The following is a 22,321-nucleotide window of genomic DNA, read 5'->3' on the forward strand; positions in this document are numbered from 1 at the left end:
TGAGCAGTGCAGAGTCCACCTGCTCATCTCTTTGAGCAACCCTCCCTTTCCAAGGAATTCCTAGAAGCCTGTTGCTGTAATAACACACTAGCAAGAAAACTGGGATCTCATAGTTCCTTCAAACTGAATATCCATTTATCTTCTTTGATTCCAACTGGGGCCAATATTGGGCACAGCTTGACTCACCACAGGATTACAGAGCTTGACCACTCTTGTCATTGCAAGATACAGATTCCTCATAAATAGAGGAAATAAAAAACAACCTCCAACATATTAAATATTGCTTGTAACAACAGTATTTTTTAAAAAACTAAAGCAAAATCTGGGTTGCTACAGAACAAGAAAACCTTATGGGTCTAAGAGGATGTGTATTAAATTCTGTAGTCTTCTACAACTTCAAAAGATGGTGGTTTTCAGTCTAAATCCTAATTAAAAATCAAGAATTTTTGAGAAGAGAAATTATTTCTTCCTTCCTTTTTAGGACAGAAAGACTGAAATTTACCTCAACTTCTCAAAGTAAGCACAGGCCCAGTATCTCTACTAAAAAGCCCCCTCTTCAAATTTCATCATGCTCGTCACTCTCAAGTGACAATCCTCACTAGCAGTCCTGAAGAAAAAATGACAAGTCCATTCTAGGCAGAGCTGAAAGCTGAATCCAAAATGACAAACCTGCATTTCAGATGTGACAATTTCATGTTTCACACAGCACTGCCCGATTTACCAGGGAGCAAACAGCATTTCTGCCTCGCCCGCAGCCTCGGAGGGACCCCGTGTGCTTTCACAGCTGTGCCAGCTGCACTCCCACACAGCTCCTCTACAGACAGAAAGCTGTTCAACAAAACTTGATGGACAAGACTGTTCCAGAAGTGCTACTGACACTTTTCAAAGTTCAGCCAGTACAAATCCAGAAGTAGCCAGGAAAAAGGGTGTTTGCCTTCATAGAATACACCATGTCCCTCACATACACTTTTCTTCTGGAAATCCTTAGGAATACACGGGGAAAGAAAAAGAACATGCATACAAAGCTGTTCCTTGGCAAGAAAACTGGCCATGTTTTCACATGCACATTGATGAAACTGAGGAAGAATAAAGCATGGTATAAGTGAACAAACTCACATATATATCTAAAAAACATTCTTTAAAACACTGTCTATAAAAACTGCGCATTAATTTAGCTATGTAGAATTTTTCAGTTAGGTTCAATTCCTTGCATTTAAACATGAAAGACTGAAAGTTTCCATAAAGGAGTATCCTGTGAATCAAAGTCTCATAAAACACAGTCTTTTCTACAAAGTATTTGTTCATTTATGACTTCCTTCCTTTTTTAAAAAGAAAATAACCAGAAGTCCCCCAAAAAATATTCATATGCACATTAAAAACAAAACAAAAAAAAATCAGTCCTTTCCCCTTGGTCTTTTCTCATTTTAAAAAGGCAACATTTATTTTCATAACTATTTAGCAGGCAAAACACTTCACTGAAAGTTGTACTGTATTGGGAAAAGCTCCATCTACTATTCCCTAGTGAAAGCAAATCAATCACCTGCAAAGCACTAACAGCAGAGGCAGTGACTCTGATTGTTGACAGTCTTGTTACCAACTGCACCAATCCATGCTGGGTCAATGTGTGCAGTGGGTTCTGCTCAGCCTCTTATAAAGAAACTCCTGTTAAGAACTTTGGTGGGATTCCTCATGAGCCACTGCAGTTCTAACTGAGCAATAAAACCACACTCAGAAGCACAGAACTGCCTGCTCATTATAGAAAATTAATGAGAACATGCTAATTGAGAAAATTAATGAATGAAGAGGCAAGACAGCTTCCAGTGCTCCATTTTCAATTCCTTTTATACTGGCTGTAACTCTGCAAAATTTAACTTGAGCTGAAAATGTACCTGGATTGCTTCAGACCTTTGCCAAACCTCTCTGTGCAAATGCCAGAGCTCAGAATAATGCCCATTTTAGAATATCCATCTTCTCTTCACAGAATTAACAACCACTTTTTCCTCTCAAAACACTGATCCAGATTGCATGACAGTTAATTGTACAAGCAATACTAAAAAAAAATAAGCCACAGGACTGTGCTTTTGCGTTTTAAAATAAGAGCACAATATTTGCCTTTTTCTGCTCCTAGCTCCTCAAAAAATAGTGCTTTACTAGAAGACATGGGGGAATACTGGAGGTACAGCAGCAAGCTGGCAGAGCCCCAGTGCTGCCTGGTGTTAGTGCAACACACAATTCCCAGTGCCTTCAGGAGCCTGTGCCCAAGGGAAGACTTAAATGAAATAATTTTCATTTTAAACAAAGACCAGGATGGAGAACCTCAAGCAATTACAATAAATGTTAATAACATGTTTGAGAACAGAGCTTTTATTCTTAAAAATATTCACCAACTAGCATGGCTCTCCTGAGAAAATAAGAAGTGTCCTCGACTTACAAAGGAGTAAGTGGAAACTGGAGGTGCTTCACAGCTATTATCATAAAGGATGGAAAATCCTGGATTGTACCTGTAGAATTTAACTTACCTTAACTGCAGCTATAAAAGTTATGCAAATTAAGAGGTTTTTTTAACACTTGAAAGAGTTGATAAAAAATTTACATCAAAGATAGACAGGCATGCCTACCAGACTTACCTCTGTTGTCCTTACCTCTGTTGTTAAAAAATGTGCAATTTTATCATTCAGAATGATGAAACCACCATCAAAACTCACACCTCCATCCATGGATTTCAAGTGGCAATGGAGACAAAAGCTTCTGGACCTTCCACCATTTAACAAAGCAGCATTCACATACTCTGGTATTACATGGTTGTATAATGGGGGGTTTAGGCCCAAGAAGGCATAAATTTGGGTGTTCCTCATAGGTTTCTTACCCTGCGCTAACTTAATATTTTTTTGTAATTTAGGAACTCAACACACTGAATGTAGAAATAGTTTTAATCATGAAAATAAGATAAAAATCACTTTCAACATAGAGTAAGAACCAATAGTAATTTTACAGATTTGCTTCATTTTAGGTTATTGAATATCAATCCTGAAGTGCTGTGAACCATAAAAAAGCAACAAGAAAGACTGTCATACCTTCATGCAGATGAAGCTCTCAATGTATTTAAATTAGAATGTTTCAGCTCATTTAGTAGTCTGTGCATTTTACAGCACAGACCACACTTCAGCTGCTAATGCTGTTGGGAAGATTCACTTCTGTTTATTATGGAGACACTTTATTTACGTGGCTTAAAAGTAACTGCATATCCACAGTTTGTTCCAGGAGAGATTGCAGCTTATGCAGCAACTCCAATCCAACTTTTATAACCAGGTATGCACTGGAACAGCACCAGTTAATAATGCCCACTTTGTGGAACTACAATAATGTTGGGAAAAAATATCAGACTAAAAAAAAGGTAACTAGAAACAGCATCTACACAGAATGTAACATTAAGTGATGCAGAGATGGAACATCTTGGGAAAAGGAGGCACAGCAAGTATTTCTCAAAAACCCTGTTGAGGCCAGTTTCATTGCACTACACTTAGTCCCAGCCAAATATAACTTCAGTGGTCAGAACTGCCTCCTCCATCAGTTTCTGCTATAGCTGCCTCTGGCAGTTTCAATTGACCATTCTCTCTACATGAGTCATTAGGTCCAGAGAAGCAGCACAGTCTTGGAATGAATGAACCCATCAGTCCCACTTAGTGAGCACTGGTTAAGTTCAGTGCATGTGAAGTGATTCCTGAGACGTGATTCCATGTGCTGCTCCAGGTACTGGCTGTGCTCCCTCCCTAGCAGGGACATAAAGGCTGTCCTTTGGCCAGTTCCAAACCACACATGCAGCAGGCATGTTTGCATCCTTGATTAAACACAGCACAGAGGAAAATCACAACCCAAATGGATTACTGGCGCTCTCAGTACCAACTGACCTACTGATCCACCCCTTTGGAGTCACATTATCTGCTAATGCACACACAACCCCCAGGCCTTTGCATGGCAGCCTAGAGCTCATTCCAGCTCCTCCTATGAAATAGCCTGAACAGCACAAAGAAACCCACACAGAAGAGTCTCTGGAGAGGACTTCCTTCTACAAGAATTCCTCGTAAACAGAAATTTTCACTCCTTCAGAACTGATGCCATTTTAGTTCTACAAAATCAAAGACTTATACAAATGATAATGTTGCTTTTCACAAACAGTAAGAGGTTACTTGTCCAAGATAATGTATAAGCATTGGACTGTAAGCACATCAAGTTACATGATGAATATGATACTTCAAATTTTCCAATCTGTAAGCCAGCCACCAGCCAAGGTGGAAACAGGAAACTGTATGTGTATTTAGTGTTTAGGAATAACACATTTCATCTTCTAGCAGGTCACTGTGGAATCAGATCTACATTAATCAGAATCACGTTTTTACATAGCTCACTGCATGGAGAATAGCAGAGAGGAACTCAAGGCAACTTTCTGCAGTTGTACCTCAACTTTATCTGTAGATTAATTCTGTAGCATGCCAGAACACATATCAGAAAAGAAAAGATGAAGAGGCAAAACAGCAAGAAACACACAGAAATATGACAGCACAATTCTGACTTACCTATGTGATAAAGTCCTATCCAGTCAGTTGGATCTACTTCTTCCTTAATATCCCAGAAAATGATGAGGTTCTGAGACTGTCCCAAGGTGTACTCGTACATGCTGGCTGTCAAACTGGACCTGCTATCCGAGGTCACTAAGTCAGTGTCACTGTTGGCCCGCTGCAAGTTCATGTTCTCAGGCATGGGGCCCTGAGAGGCCAAGCTCTGCAGGTTCTCGGGGCTCAGGGTGTAGCGGAGCTGCGGGTTGCGGCGGCGCACGAAGAGCAGGTGCTCTCGGGCTGAGCTGGCCATCTCCTCCCCACGTCTGTCAACTCACGTAAAAAAGTTGTTGTTCAGAGATCTAGCGCAACAAAGGAAAAAAGGCAGTTTTAGGTGAGACAGGAGGTGACTCAGTCAGTTATTAAATGGAGAAGTATTAGGGCAAAAATGTTCCCATAGATGCCTGAAACAGACCGAGTATAATCTTTTTCTTCATTGCTCTACCACTGCAAAGAACTTTGTTCTGCAAGGAACAGTACCTATTTACCTGTATATTAAAAAAACCCCATGATAAACTTACAACAAAATTCAGAGTTAGCCACACACCACAAAATAACATTTATAAGCCAGAAAACAGAAGAAAGCAAATCGTCCAAGACAATCTATGAAAGAACAGCCTCAGTAACAAAGCTAATGTAAGTGTGGACTTGAGAGTGAAGTAGTCTTAAGAGCAAAGACATAATGAACTTGCCCTGTACCATAAAAATCCCAGCAGTACATGATGTTTATGGTAGCTTCAACAATACTCTCAATCACTGTGTGATCAGCATGAGTTAAGTGTCGAAGATTGGACGTAAGGTTGGACATATTTCAGCAGAAATATCATATCCCACATTTATGCTACCATAAAATCATCTTGTAAGGATTTCATCTTATAAGGTACAAAGCATAGCTTCTGAGATCCTCTATACCACACAAAAACATGACAAACCATTTACTGAGGTACTTTAGATTAAAGATACATATCAAATTAGTCCATTCATCTGTGCAGTCAAATTTTTGTTGTCCTTCTCCATCCATTACAAAACAGAGGCCTTAGAACTTCAAGGCAATTTCTTCAGCAAAGGAGCTGTCACTGACTGCTTTCCTCCACCCCTGAGCAGACACTTCCCTGAAGTGTCTTCCCTGACCAATATCACCACACAATACATTCAGAGTCAGAACTTGTTATCCATTATCCATTACTGTCTATATTACTACATCTAAATTACTGTCATTTGGAAAGAAGCCCTCACATTACTCACAACTTGCAATAAATCATAACTCATCTTCACTTTTCTTTTCAATAATATTTGAGTGTATGAACTCTTCAAGCATTCAAAAATATTTTTTTTTGCTGTTTTTCAGCTTTTCTTAAATGGGAGATGTTTTGAAACACTAAGAACAGAGGGGGGAAAAAAAGTTCAATTTATCCAGTTGTGTGCAGCATATCATACACTGTTTATGTTTCAGCATCAAATAGTGCAGAGAAGGAAGGAAACAAAAATTCAGTTCAATAATTCTACCTATACAGAAGTGACATAGAGACAACCACATTTACTTCCCAAAGTACATGACATAGTCTTTCCTGACATGAGGAATATTTTGGCTGCATACACATCTTATTTCTGGTGCTGGACATCAGCAGGGCTCACTATCTCCTCTCTGCCATGTTCCTGTACGCTCTGCCCCTGACGTAAGGGAGAAAAGGGAAACTTTGGTTAAAAAGGCCATTTTAAATGAGAATCAGGCAAGTTAGTATCTCATTTCTCTATGCAAAGTTTTATTCACTAGATCTGAAAATCCAGAGTGCTTTGAGACCAGAAAGGTTGGTAAGAAACAGCCACCACCTTCCTTACAAGCCAGTGAAACACACAGGGACCAGCCTGTGATGTGACAGCACACACTACATTTAAGTGTTAAATATCACACTGACAGAGTTCTATCCCTGAGTCAGGAGGTCCCAATGTGCTCCTGAGGCTGCCCACTACAGCAAGCAGCCCATGCTTCCGCCTGGGAACCACGGCCCTCAGCACCAGATCCGGCAGCATTAACTAACAGAGAGCTATTAAGTTTGTCTTCTGTCCCACAGCCACAGATCTGATGTCTTTGAACTACTGTATGCAGTGGTTTTACAGCAGTAAAATCACTGCAAAATAAGGGTTGTGAAGGGAGACTATAGGTTAGAGACAAAGTTTTAATAGGAGGGATGAAGAAATTTCCTTCAGCTGCAGTCTTACACTGTACCTAGGGCAGAACTGGCATTTGTTGGAACATATTGAAAATTTATATGTGGCAGATGGACAAACTCATCTATGGTTAAGGACACGTGAGAATTAATTTGTACTAGCCAGGACTATGCCACAGTTTGAGAGATGAAAATAGCCTGAGAAAAACATTAACTCCTTTGCAACAGTCCATTTTCCTAAGTCCCAATGGCTATCACTCTGGTGAAACACATTAGTTTCTGAAAGGAAAGTAAACCACAAATATAAACGCTGGCTAACTCGTTTGATCCTATTCATAATTCCAAGTGTGATACAAACCACATAAAGCCACTGAAATCAATTTGCTACCAACAAGTTAAAACTCACATGTAAATGAGCTGCTATTGCAGGTAAAAAAAATCAAACCCCCCAACAATTCAGGACTCTTAAGTTTTTACAACATCTTCTAAATCATTAAAAATGGTTGTAAAGGGGCCCTCAAAGGAGTCCTCATGCCTCATGTCAGATAATATTCTGCTATGTAGCATGTCACAATGACATTAGTTAAGAATCTTTTTAAAAGAGAACTATAACACTCATGTGTAAAAGGGGAAAAGATGATTGCCATAAAACCCAACCCGTAAGAAGTGACAGAAAGGCAAAAAGAGCCACTACCTCAATTATTTCCAACTAAGAAAAGAGATTAAAACCTTACACAGTGCCTTGCTGCCTACAAAAGAAATTAGTTCATTGGGTTAACAATTCCTGATGCCTGTCACTAATAACTAACAGAACATTAACACATACATCCTACCGTAGACTGAAAATAAGAATTATCCTCCCACCTTCAGTTCCTGCTAAGCACCACTGACACAGCCTTTGCACCTAGACTATATTGTAAAGACAATGCCCAGGATTAACTGTGTGCACCTGCCCTGCCATGAGGGTTCAGCTCACCAGGCTGAATACAATCAGAACAGTGGGGTCAGTGAGTATCACACCAAGCTGGCCAGGCATATGGTTTCATGAAGGCAAACTGAAATGTTCAACCTGAATTAAAAGCATAGGAAAATACAGGCATTCAGGAAACCAGCAGATACTAACTTTAGCAAACTGTTTCAGTAGAAAAGTGAAACCTGTATCAAAGCTGCTTATCCGTATCACAGCATTTTCTTCAGTACTTGACAAGAAGCTTAGAGAGAACTAGAACTGATTTCCTCTTAATCTCTAAGTGGCCCAAGTTCAGGATTATTTCTATCTAAATATACTCCCCAATTACTAATCATAGAGGGACTTGAACTGGGAAATAGTTCCACTTAATGCCCAACATACAGATAGGAAAAATCCTCTTGCCCGACCTTCTGCACTAAAGGAGATTGAAAAGAAATGTCAGCCCATTTCACACAGTCAAATACTCAACAGTTTAAAAAAATACATGAATGGAAGTCCAAGAGTTCCAGCACAGGAATAAAAAGAAAAATAAATAAATATATCCTACCCCACCATGCAAAACAAGCCTGAGTTCACATGCTGCCCTGTTTATCTTACTCCTAGCAGTGATTCATTTCTTGTTTATGCAGCGCTCTTTGATGTGGCTGACGGGTGCTGCTCCCAGCCTCTTCCCACAGCACTTAGAGTAAAGCAGCTCCGCAGGGCTGGCCCCGAGCGGGGCTAACCCGGCCCCAGGCAGGGCTAACCCCGGCCCCGAGCAGGGCTAACCCGGCCCCGGGCAGGGCTAACCCCGAGCAGGGCTAACCCCGGCCCCGAGCAGGGCTAACCCCGGGCAGGGCTAACCCCGAGCAGGGCTAACCCCGGGCAGGGCTAACCCGGTCCCGGGCAGGGCTAACCCGGCCCCGGGCAGGGCTAACCCCGAGCAGGGCTAACCCGGCCCCGAGCAGGGCTAACCCCGAGCAGGGCTAACCCGGCCCCGGGCAGGGCTAACCCGGCCCCGGGCAGGGCTAACCCCGAGCAGGGCTAACCCGGCCCCGAGCAGGGCTAACCCCGAGTAGGGCTAACCCCGAGCAGGGCTAACCCCGGCCCCGGGCAGGGCTAACCCGGCCCCGGGCAGGGCTGCCCCGGTGCCGGCGGTCCCGGCCGGGGCTCCGCGCGGGGCTCAGGGCGCTGCCGGTGCCGCGCTCATTCACCCGCCCCTGTGCCCTTGGGTCACCGCGCCGCTGCCGGCAGAGCCTCCCTGCCCCGGGCAGCAGACACTGTCCTGCCCGACTGACACCCGAATGTCCCCCGCTCACGGGATCACTGAATCTCTTAGGCTGAAAAATACCTTTACCAGCATCCAGCCCAACCATTAACCTAACACAGGATCACCACTGTCACTGTCTGACAGCTCCTTTGCTGAAGAAATTGTCCCGAATATTCAATGTAAACCTCCCCAGGGGCAGCTTGAGGCCGTTTTCTGTGGTCTTTTTGCCTGTTACCTGGAGAACAGACTGACACCCAACTTCCAAGAAGTTGTGAAGAGCCATAAGGTTCCCCCGCAAGCCTCTTTTACTCCAGGCTAAACACCCCCAGCTCCCTCAGTCCCTCCTCAGGACCTTCACCAGCTCCCTTGCTCTCCTTTGGACACATTCAGATCATGCTTGGTGTGTATCTCTCAAATGCCTCTCCCATGCTGAGATAACCAATCCCCATAATTATACAGGCTGAAGAACACATTAAGAATACAAAGAACAGAAAACATGCTGGTTTTCCAATTACACACTGTGTGACACTGCTTTGTTCAGTACAAAGATTTATAAATGCTACAATATAAGGTTCAAACTGACCATCTGTCTGAGCTAAAAGTGGCTGAGAAAATGCTTCTTGAATAAATTTAGAATTTGGAGATGATTCTCTGCACAGAACTCAAAAATAGCACATTTTCTGGGATAAGGTAGAACTCCAGTCCCTATAGTGGCTCCAAAGCTGCTAGAAACTCTGGCAAAAGCAGAATAGTCAGAATTCACTGTCGGCTGCAAAACCTGCCTGTGCAGCTGGGTGATGGATACCCATGACTCACTCGTATGCTCCACCACTCTGCACTCACCCTGCTTCAGCACTGAAGAGCTTTTCTCTCCTCCAGAGCTGCTGTGCACCTCTGCCAGCAGGACAGATGGGCCTTCCCAGTGAAACTCAGCAGCTACTTACTCAGCATGATCATCGGGAGCTGATCTGGCCTGAGACAAAGGGATTAACTGGATAGCTCTTTAACTCAATAGCTTCCTTTCAGGCCTGTATTCTGCTATTTCAGATAGTAGATTTGGTCTATGAAAAATAAAAAATAAAAATACAACAAAATAATAAATTCAGATAAAGCTGGCATAAAGCATCCTTTTCTCTGCTGACAAAAATGAGAGAAAATCTTCATCCTTCTGCCCAGGTGTCATTTTCTTGTTATTCCTGCTGGAATATTTCCAAGAATTTCTCCTCATCAAGTTTTCTGCATTCCACATAATGGAATTTCTCTCAGAAGGTATTTGACTGATTAGCAGGATCTTTCTCCATTAGCTAACATTCTGTCAGATCTAAGTTAAGCTAACACATTTGGATGCTTCCTATTCTATCACCAAGATAAAGATGAATGTAAAAGCTGTCACAGTATTCAAGAGCCAAGAAAAATCACTTCTTTAGGATCTCTATTTTTCTCCACTGATTAACAAAGAGAGGGTAATAAAGCCTTTTCACTTACATGACCATGACTATATCCTAAGTCTTTGAGATTATTTAGTTCATTAATTAATAAACTTGTATCATATAGTAGAAATTTAATTTTATTCCAGTAGATCATGAAATTCAGTATTTCAAAAATACAACTGCCATCATATTACATAACTGCACAGTTCTGAGCCTCAACAGCAGGCAGAAAGTAATGAGATCCATCAGCTAAAATACAGTCCTAACTGTTCAATATTGCTACCTGGAATGCCTGAGTGCTCAATAGGTCTGCATGTTTTAAATAATTATTTATGCAGGTAGATGATACAAACAAACCCAGGGCAAAAAGTGATCACTGAAAACCTAGAGAGTTTGTGATCGGATAAAAATCAAAAGAGAGATGTCATCAACTGGAAAAATCAAATCATTACACTTCTGACACCATTTTTCTTTTTAATTACAAGGAGACTCAGGATATATCAGAAATATTAAAAAGGAAAGAAGAAGTCTCTGTTTTTTCCCTCAGTTTCTTCTATTTTACACATTTGACAGTAAATTTGTATTCACTGTTTTTCCCTGAACAGCCAGTCTGGATATTACTTTTATATGGGGAGCTCTTGAAAGATATTAAAAATTATTGGAAGCTACTATCGCAGCTGACACAGGACTTACATACAGCTGAAATACTAAATGTTCTTTAATCGCTCTCTTTTTTAATGGAATAAAATTAAAAGTTGCTTTAATTAAGCATTAAATTAATTATATAGTAACTGTCTTGAAATATATATTGTTCTTTCCAGAAGCACAGAGACAAGTAAAATTCAGGAAAAATATTTGTCTGCTGATCTGCTTGCTTCCTCCTTCAACAAAGTCCCCCAGACTTTCATAATAGGACAATTACTGTATACTCTGAGAAGCAGCTTAGCCTGGAGCAATGATGATGAAAGAACTTAATGAATTTCCCCATTCCAGAAACAAACCTATATGCGCATGATCTTTCAACCAGATTTCCTTTTTAAGCAAGAAAATTGCCAAGAAGGTCAACTTAAGCAACTTGAAAGACACAGCTCTTTGTAGATCTTCTCCCAAGAGAGATGTTTTGACTTTCCCACTCAAAGGATCCCCACAGGAGTGCCAGACTGAATGACGTGCCTGACACTCTGCTGGCTGTGCCAGGGAGCTGGCCTCCTTAGGGGAAGAGGCAGAGTTCCTCCAAAAAATCGTTCAGAGGACCAAAATCACTCTCTCTTGATCTGTGGAGGAGACTACAGTTACTACAGACTGAGCAAAAGGGGACAGAATTTTGTTGGGATGTCCTTTTGCCTTGTTGCCCTGCTCTGAGCCATGAGGGGAGTAAACTGTGCTGAGAAAACTGCCTTCAGTCTGCTAATTCATCCTCTGAACTCACTGCTGGGAAATCACATCTAGAAGCTTCTGGAAACTGGACTCATGTCTTAAAGTAAAGCTAAAAATTACTGCACTGTAATTTGACAAGGATGTTGCTGTTCAGGAGAGGGAGGGAAAAAGGAAAGAACGTGTGCATGCATCTCCAGTCTGCTTTGGACTCAAACCTGGTGACTCAGCTCAGATGTTAAACATCAGCTCAGATTACAAAACCACCATATAATTTAGACTGGCTGAAAATCTACCCTAAGGGAAAAAAACATATAGTTCAGCATAAACATACACTTTAAGAAAACAGTCCATTCATTATTTGGCCAGAGAATGGCCCAATTCATTCAGTATGTAAGAGAGTATCTATTTTAATAGATTTCTGTACAGTTCATTTGTAAAGTGAGTCCTACCTTGTATCTACCTGGAAACAAATGTCACTTTCATATGACCTTAGCTTCTTGAGCAGGGCTTCCATCTGCCACCCAACAATGGCAACTTCCTTACAGCAGGCAGAAATTCCTGCTCAAGCCTGACATCATGGCCACAAGTCTGAAGAGTTATGCATATTTCTGACAAGTCCACACAGCAGCCCACCAGGCACTGGGCTTTCAGTAGAACTTACTGCATTTATTACCACGCAAAAGCTTCAGCATGGAGCAAGCTGGTGTACAGCACACTGGCCAAGAGTGAAAGTCACAAATACCTGCCCAGATCCTTACACATCTGCATGGCCCAGCACTCTACAGTTATGCCAGTTTTGGAGGGTACTTACTGATGCACTTTGTGGTCAAGGAAGACAAATGTCCATGTCCCCACAATGCTGTCCCCACGGCTCAGGTGAAGTAAGAAGCCCTAAAACATTTCAAGGTAACTCAGGCACATGAACTGTGGAGCTGAACACTGAGAGCCTGGATAACCTGTCTGGAATTGTAAGGAAGGGGTTACAGAGGGTTCATCTAATCCCTTCAGCTGCAGCTGCCAGGCTGTGAGATCCATCTGGCCTGCAGATGCATCTTAGCATTGCTCTGCAGACATACAGGAGGATGTCAATTGCCTAAAATTCATTCCTGTCTTTCACTGAAGTAGCAATAAAAGAACTGCACATAAATTTAAATTAAAAATACCAGATAGGCTCCTATCCTCCAGACTACTCACATAAGAAACAAAATTTGACTGGAGATTGTGGGGCAATTTCATAGCCAACAGGCCATGTTCCATATTATATGCCCTCCTTAACCTCCTCCTGGTGTGGCAACTACTGTAACCAAGTTTATCTCAATAATCTTTTCTGCAGCATCACTCCTCAGAGTGGAGCTCACAGCTGAGGCAGAGACTTGGGTACAGCCATGTAGCCATTAAACCCTACATATTGTGAACTGTGGCCTTGGATAATTCACAATGCAATGGTACTCTACAGAAACTTTAAAACCAGAATTCCCACTTCCAGGCCTTGATCTTGAGTGTCCATGACACAGCTCTATCTGCTGCTAGTTGCTGTTGATCAGTTGTTTCCAAGAATTTCCCTTCAAGTACTGTTGCAGCTGCTCTCAGTTTAGACTTCTGATGCCACATCACACAATCCAAAATATAGCCCCCTTCAAATGTCTATGCTAGAGACACATTTTATTCTCTATGAGAAGCTCCTTTGTCACAGGATGGGAAAATTAGAATTCAATTATTCTGTCACTAAACTATAATATATGCTGATTCTTACATATATGAAAGCCCGCAGGAACCTAAATAACCCCCCCCCCAAAAAAAAAAAAACAAACCAAAAGGGTAACCCGTTCAACTCTTGAAATCCCTCCTGTCCTTAGGACTTCCAGAACATCAGCAGCAACAGCCCACAGTTACCCAATTATAAGTTTTCTCCCAAGGCTTTTTCACAAGGGACAGTAAAGACCAAAATACAGAACTTCTGCAGAAAATAAAAACTTGGCATTTGCCTTTTCAGGAAAGAAATAAACACAGAACCAGAAGAAAGAGTACAATGCCAAAAAGCTTGACAGAAAAGATGTATTCCTTTGAAAAAAGAAAGGAAATCTGCCAGGCCAAAAAAGCCACAATTCAAAAAGCCATTTATAAAATAATGCACTTAACAGAAGAAGCAGTACAATTATTTACTGCTTACTATGAGAGTAGTTCTGCAGTTTCATTCCAAGTCTCTGCAACCAGTACCCAAGCAGAAACTACTCAATGAGTGTCACATCACTGAATGACAGCTGTATTTTAGTGATACTTAACAGAGCCTGATTTAAGCATTTATTTGGCAGTTATTAAAACCTGGTGTATTTATATTTAGATATGCAACAAGCATTTCTAGGCATTCATTTGAACTCAATTTTTAACTGGAAATCCATTCTATGCTGATGGAAATCCTTGGAACATATAATGAATATGAATGAACATGCATTGTTTCACCCATACAAGCCCAAATCCAATACAGTCAGTCCCATTTTCAAGCCTGTTTGAGATCAATTTTCTACCACATAAAAATGATTTCACCCACTGAAATGATAGCAAACCACCACAGAGCAGGTACATCTCTCACACAAAGATTCTCACATTTCCAGGGAACACAGGAATGCTGTTTCTCTCAGAGCAGCACAGGTTCCAATTCATGATGCTGTTTATTCAGTTTTGTCACAAAGGGGTATTATCAGCTTGAAAAAAGGCATTTCTTTGTGCAAAACATGCATCAACTGACTGCAAATTTGAGAATTCTGTAACTGAAACATGTAGGTAGACTAAAGTAGAATAAAAAAGAGTGCCCATCAGTCCATGGCAAAGCAATTTCCTAGACTCTCCATTTTTTCAAGTTCCAGCCTGGTAAAACTGATCATAGCGTGGGCGTGGGAGATGTTTAAAAAAGACTCAATTGGTCTCCTTAAAGAACAAAGGAAAATTAAAAACAAAACCAACCCAAAGCTTTGTGTACCTAAGTCTTATAAATAAACTTGTAGATACAATCAGTAGATGAGGAAAACAGGAAACAATTATTTTTAAGAACTGACAAATTTTGCTGGAGTGAATTTAAATGCTGTCTGTATAAATGTGAATTTCCATCCTTCTGCCCCTTTTACCCTTTTGATATTTCAATTTAGATCATTTTGCCAGTTATAATCTTCCCCCCACAAAGCCTGCATTTCCATAAAGTTTTGAGGAGACTCTTTGGCTGAATTAAAACATGAGAACATTTCTGCTTGTCTGCAGTTTAATGGAGCTTCTTGAATGAATGAAACTCTACCAAGCAAACATCCACCAAAGGCATCCCTGACACTAAGAGAAGAATGATGGTCATGCCAGCCCAAAAGCAATGGCTTTTGCCTGCTGACTGTTCCAAGTACGTCCTTAAGGAGGAGGTGCCACTACCAAAAACATGCTAATATAATGTTTCTCATATATATATTTTCAAGTTCAACTTAAGGTGCCCAGTGTGTTAAGTTAGAAATATTGCAGAGAATCAAATAGCTATGAATGCAATCTTTGCAGAAACTGCAGAGATTGAAAGCCCTAAACATTCCTCCTCCAAAAAACACCCGTTCTACCTTCTTTAAATCACTTCCTTATAATCCACAGAAAGAGAGCCCAGAATAAGAAAAAAAACCCCAAATTATTTGTCTGTATTAAACACATATGTTGATCTTCAGCCTAAACAAATCCAGGCAGAAAGTCAGCAGGGCTGTATATGAAGGTGCTGATGATACCACTTTCTCTGCACACAGGATAAATCACTTTTAATTCAAAACACTTCAGCTCTAAACAAAACCAGTTCTGTTGCTTAACAGCAACAGTTTTGTCTTTTACAAACCACAAAATAGCACCATACAACAATTTGAAGTCTAATAACTTGTTTTAAAGAATGAAGCTTGCAGCCTTATGTCCTACTTCAGATTTTCTTCCAAAATATGTTTTAGGTCAGAACTTTGTGCTTGAAACACTGTGTCAGAACTCCTGGGTGCCAACTGCTTTACTTTTTTTTTTTTTTTCTTAAACACTAAAATAATTTCAAGGAAACATTTTAGCTGGATAGTTCAAGAAACAGAACACTTTATCATTTCAGTAAAAAGAAGTCAGATTGGTAAGTAGTTACTGTGCCCTGGATAAAATCTCTTCCACAGCTGTGTGAGTCAGATTACTTAATTTACACCAACAGGTTATCAGGAGAAGACGCCTGCATTTTTTGAGGTGCAGCAAGACATCAGTAGGACACTTTGACATATTCTATGCCATACAAATTCCCTCTCTCCTCAAAGCTAAGAGCTCCGAGGAAGCACAGGCTATTGCCAGGGAACAGCCTCAGAGCCAGAGACATACACTAAATCTCAACTAGAAAGGAAGAGAGATGGACTGCAAAAACTTCCCCTACTTAACAGCTTGTTGATTTGCAGTTTACAATCCATAACCACACTCAAGAGAGGAGAAAACCAGTTAGGAGTCCTAAGGAGCACCACTTTGACAACAAAGATGCTCCTGGGGTAACTGGAACACGCCTTCATCACCCCCAAATGCATCCCAGGGCACACTTGGCTGTGTCTGGTCTGTGCTTCTGAGATGAGGAAATTGTTTGTGCTAGAGCACAGAGCACTGAGGAAACAAAGCCATCACCAGCCGTGCCTCTATCCTTGTGAGTACACCTTACAATTCATTATTTAGTTCAATGAGCACGTGCTGTAATTTCTTCTCCTTGCAGGATTACGGCTGCATTTGCTGCTTTCCTCGGTTTCTGCAGTAAATGAAGCAGAAGTCTTTCAGAAGCTACATGAACAATTAATGAAAAGACAACAATACAAAGTAGGCTATATAAAGATGAGGCTTATTATGAATTAATACTTTTACTATTAAATATGCATGAGTTTTTAATAAGTAGAGCTAAAAATAGAGCGGTGTATCACAGGATTTCTCCAGGCTGTACAATTTTCATTCATCTTCATCCTGTGAAGAAATGGACCATTGCTGAAGGGATTCTCACTGCACATTTTTGCATTGCTATCACTGGCCCTAATTCATCAATCCACAAAAATCCCCAGCCTTTGGGATCTTGGCATAAAAGATTCTGAACAGCTCCACCCTCTGCCATAAGGCTTGCAGGAATGTGCAGCAAAGTCTGCTCATCCATCTCCCAACAGGCACAGGTCTCACAGCCCAGTCCCCATCTGCAATTTGTGTGTTTAGAAAGAATCCATTAGTAAGAAGACTCCTGCATTGGTTAACAATCAGCAACCAGCAGCAGATGTAGCCACTAGACTTCCTAAAAACCCTGAAGTAACTACTTAAATCTTTATCTTTTCATCTTAGTATTTCATTTTCAGAATAAATGTGTTCTCTTCATTACTTTCCCCCCACCTAGAAAGGAAATCTGAAATTGAGCCAAATGCATCAAATTTTCGGATTGGATTTTAACATTCGCTTTTAACATCAAGTCCTGTTACAGATGAACAAAGGATTTTAATAAAGTCTGCACTAGTTCTGGAGGAGGTGTACACATTCAGGAACACACCCCAATTCTATATACATCCACCCTAGGGCGTAGGTGCTACAGCCCCAGGAAACGGAAGAAGATCGAAATCAGTGTTTATAAATACAGCCAAGAAATCCCAGCACACATACCACCAAATTTATAAACAGAACTTCAGACAATCTCATCTGGAGGCCTAAATTTCCTACACTGATTTATGTTGGGGAATTTATTTTTATTTTTACATGTTGTGTTGTGCCTTCATGTTTTTAAAGTGACCTTGGTGTGTTTAAACCAAAGGACTTGCTTTGATTGAGCTGACTAAAGAGTTGCTAATTGCTGTGTGACAAATGGAAACAAAGAAATCATAGCACACTTCATCCTAGTACCAGCTTGCATTACTCTGAAATCTGTATTTTAAAATTAATTGTTTGATTTTGAATGTAACTTATTTTTCAATGTGCAACTATAAAATGTAATTTAATCCACATCAGATATATTCCTAATTAAAAAGCAAAACCAAACCACATTACAGCAGAGGTAACTTTCAGCATTTTATGGATGAAGTATTAAATCACATACCTATTACCATTTCAATCTTTTTTCAGGGGGAACAGTAAAACAGGTGCAATAACATGATAGCAATTTTCAGTAAAATGTCCCTGGCTTGCTCTTTATGAAGACAATTTATAATCTGAGCTTTGCATAGACATACAGCTACTTAAAACTGATAACTCAGAGTAAAATTCACATGTGTTCTTGGAAACCCAGAATATTATATTTCTTTCCCTCTTCTCCACATACAGCCTAGTACACTCGGGATTTATCTTTGCTTTTCTTATGATGCATTATACTCATAATAATCAGAAATCCCCATTTTGTCAGATTTTTTAGAAACAATCAGCTTTTACCACTGAAACAAAAAGAAATTGACATATTTTTTGATTTTTGGTGTCCTTACTATTCACAAATGCATTTTGGGCTTCAAACACACTGTCCTCCCTCCCCTACCATCCACGATCCATCCAGTTGCTCAATATTGCCTTTTGGAATTAATGTCCAAAAAAAAGACTGAAAAATAGCTATATACAACATGATCAAAACCCAACAACATAAACAAAATAAAATGTGAGGAAAATTGGGGGAGGGGGAAGTAAAAAAAAAAAAAAAAATACTGGTTGGTTTTTTCCTTATTAATGGAATTGTCCCTGCATTGTCCTGCATTTGGGAGTTGACTTCACAGGGTCACCTTCCCAAAAAACAAGATGCAATGCAGTTTTCTGGTTAGATAATGTCACTGCCTCTGTGTCAGCCCTCCACTTGTGCCAAATTACCACTGCCAACCTCTGTTGTAGGTTATTACTAAGCAGAATTAAAGAGAAATCACTCAAAACAAATACCCACATACTGACTGGACTTGACAGTTTGCCAAAATTACAATGTCATTTTTTGAAAAGATATGAAGGCAGTCTCCTATCAACACTGCTGGCTAGCTGATGGATTTCTATGTAGTTTGAGACTTTGATTCTTTAAAATTGTTGGCCATCATAAATTACATGACCATACAATTACAGACAAATTACTATTTATTACCATTAAATTGTTTTATCCATGTGATGCAAGTCCAGTAGTTCAGTAATAAAAAATTTCAGGTTTAGGCGACCACCACCAGGTTTCCCACCAGCGCTTTTAAGCTGTTTTTCCTGAACTGCAGCAGCAGCACAATCAAGCAGAGGATGTTGTTGTACTTCACTAACAATGCTACACCTCCACCACTCTGTAATGCAAACACAAATCTCAGATTAACACACAAGCAAGTCTTACAGCTGCCAACACCAAAAACTCGTGGAGTGTGCTGGAGCTGCAAAACAATACCAGGTTTTAGAGAAAGCAGTGGTGCAACAGAAAAACACATTTTAAAATAATGCTAAAGCCAGAAGCTACACCCTTCAGAAAAATCAAACACCATATAAGGCAGCATTTAGTTACTCTTGCTAATTGGTCACAACCAAGGTCTGGGCGACAACACAGGTCTGCTGTTGAAGGGCAGCAGTTTTATGGACCCTGAGAAAGCAGATCACCCATTCATTCCAAAGGCTTCACTGGAATGCCCCTATACACATCAGTGATGCCAACTGCAGTTGGAAAAGCAGCAACTGCTGGAAACAGCTCAGCAAGCCTCTAATACTAATGCAACATAGCCTGTATTAGTTGACTTCAAATTAATGGCCATCCTCCACATGGCAAAAGTGTTTCATCCAAGTGTCACAATATTGAGCCACCAGTTTGTCATCTCCCACTAGTACTGACTGTAGAAAACAAAGCAGAATATATTTTAAGTTCTTAACATGATTACTTTAACTCCATTTCTCCTTGATCACCAAGGAACATCTACCACTGTTGCTGACATCTCATCAGATGTTGCATCTTGTCTAAAAGAAAAAAAGAGCTTCAGTTATAAAACATGCTATTCTCAAACTTACTTTCTAGTATTTCTTATAAGAAAAAAATTGCTTTACAACTGTGTCCAACCTAACCAAGAGGTAAAAGTGGTTCCCACTGCAGACCAATAGTCATGACCAACTCTGAGCAGATTTACATGACATACACTCACGCCAACAGCTTTCCACAAAAATAACTTCTTAAACCTATTACTTCACTTCTTGGCATTTGCTACATAATTATCACCAAAAGTGCTGGGTTATCAACCCCCATCTGTACTGCAGTGGATTGGCAGTATAAATTTGGATCATCCCTGTAATTGTGTGTCTCCCTGAATACCTTACTTCAGAGCTTCAGCTCCTGAAGCAAACAGCAACAGAAGACCTAGCAAAGGTACACCTGGAGTGGCACAGCATGCTTGTGGCATACAAGGGTTAAGGCATGCCACTGATACTTCTGGTGCAAGGGAAAACCCCAGGAAACACTCCAAATTTCAGTGCAAACTGGCAAATACTTATTTTAGAATAAACACAAAGGACAGGCACATACAACAATACGAAGTTTCAAAACCGAAAGACTGCAAAACCACACAAGATGAAATATTAAAATTTACTTTCTCTGCTATGAACCCCAGAGATGTAGCAAACCTCTCAGGTCCTGAACTACATCCAGGAGCAGCCAGAGGCTGCACGCGCCTGGATATGCCAAGATAAGATGTGCTCAGTCTGGCACTGTCTCCATCTCTCCCAGGGCACTCACTGGCCACCAGGGCAGGGAGCTGGTGCTGATCTGCTGGAGTTCAGCTCTGCCCAGCGGACGCTCAGGGAGCAGCGGCTACACAAAAGCAAATCGATGGGCTGATAAAAAGTGTTAATAGCTCACTTAGTGGTTGGACAGACTGTTCTGCAGGGGGAGAGATGTGGTAATTAAAAGATCAGAAAATACTGCCACAGATCCATCAGGGAACTTCCACGAGGGTCAGAAAATTAAACCATTTCCATGTCATGCCACCAGCCTTCTTACATTTCACTCTTCTCTGAGTCCCACTTGTCCTCTTGTGTGCACAGGGAATGCAGGGTATCCCCAGGCCCCAGGGGCTGAAATGTGCTGGGGCTTTAGGCTCTAACCACATCCTTGGAAAAGCGTTATGCCATGGGCACCACATCCGAACCAGCATCCAACTATGAGGGATACACTGAGAAATGTCTGATGAGGTTCTCTGTTGGTTTGTTCGTGTTTATTTTTTTAGCAGGCATGCCCACAGGAAATTGAAGGCACAGGGCAATACCTTCTGCTACCTACAGGCTACTGGGAGGATTTAATCAAGTATGCATGATATAACAGGCACTGAAATTCCTGGAGATTACAGAATGCTGCAGAGGGTGTCACAGGGTGTCATACAGCCAGGCAACAGAAATAAAGTGATTTAAGCATATGAGACCAGAAAAGCAACTAGTGAAAAATACATGACTCCTTAAAGCTAAAAAGTATAATTTTGGATATTGTCTATATTTAGTGAGCAATAAGCAAACAGATCTAAATATAACATGAGCTCTTACAATCTACCTACAGACCGAGGAAACTTTTCTGTGCTAAGGCACAAATATGTCTTCCAGTTATATTTGGTGGAGCACACAGTAAAATGCAACTTAGCATTATCCAGAAACAGTGTGGCCGGTGAAACATCATTCCTAAAGTTCCAGTTCCAGCCAGAGGATGTTTCCCCCCAACATTTACTGGGTCACCTCAAGCACACACACACAAACATCTGCTGAGCAGGTAAAGGCCACCTCCATACCTGCTGAAGCTACAGGACCCTCTCTGCCACACTGGAGTGCTTGGGAGCAGCAGCAGCTGGGAAGGCTTATCCAGCACCAGGGTAAAGCCTAACATGCATTGAGCCTGAGGTCTTCCAAATAAAAGAGCATTCTCATGACAAAAAAAAGCTCTGACAAAACTGAGATATCACTTTGCTTTAATCATCAAACGAAACAAGCTCAGAAATACATTTCCTGCAGCAAATATGATTTTACTCACGTCAAATTTTCAAGTTGAAGATGTCATTTCCTGTAAGCCCCACTAACTCTAAGCTCATAACACACGAGAGCCATAGCTAAGGTGGTCATTTCTTCTTACCTAGAATTTGTAACGATTCCATTATTAATCCACAGTTGGAGTTCAGTTATGACTAAACTCTTCCATTATTAACAGACTGACAGTGGAATATTCAGCTTAACACAATCAACTCTCTCATGGGCATTAAACAGTTGCTCTGTGGGTGTTTTTGGAGCTTTTTTGGGGGGGTTGGTTCTTTTTTTTTTTTTTTCTTTTTGTGTTTGGTTGGTGGGGTTTTTTAAGCATTATGATTTCCAGTTAGTCAAAACCACGGTGTAGACACCCTGCATTTCATAACATGCCATTCTTTTTGCTAAAGATGAAACTAGAAGTAGGTGAGATACTGGAAATACAAGACCTATTTTACAGCTAATGTCAACCTCACACAATCATAGTTGCATTTTACTTTTAAGAGAATTGAAGTTCACACAGTGCAGGTTTTACTAGGGAGTAGAAAAGG

General features: G+C 40.7%; 1 protein-coding gene across 1 annotated transcript in view; it reads right to left on the reverse strand.

Annotated features, from left to right (window-relative positions):
- The window catches only part of HECW2 (HECT, C2 and WW domain containing E3 ubiquitin protein ligase 2), a 142,853-nt gene that overhangs the window by 93,133 nt on the left and 27,399 nt on the right, over positions 1–22,321 (reverse strand). Inside the window, exon 2 of the mRNA XM_058027607.1 lies at positions 4,575–4,915. Within this exon, the coding sequence (XP_057883590.1) occupies positions 4,575–4,866 (292 nt within the window). The 5' untranslated portion in view covers positions 4,867–4,915. The remainder of the gene's footprint in view (positions 1–4,574; positions 4,916–22,321) is intronic.

This window comes from Melospiza georgiana, chromosome 7 (genome assembly GCF_028018845.1).
Source record: "Melospiza georgiana isolate bMelGeo1 chromosome 7, bMelGeo1.pri, whole genome shotgun sequence".
In the NCBI taxonomy this organism is placed as follows: Eukaryota; Metazoa; Chordata; class Aves; order Passeriformes; family Passerellidae; genus Melospiza; species Melospiza georgiana.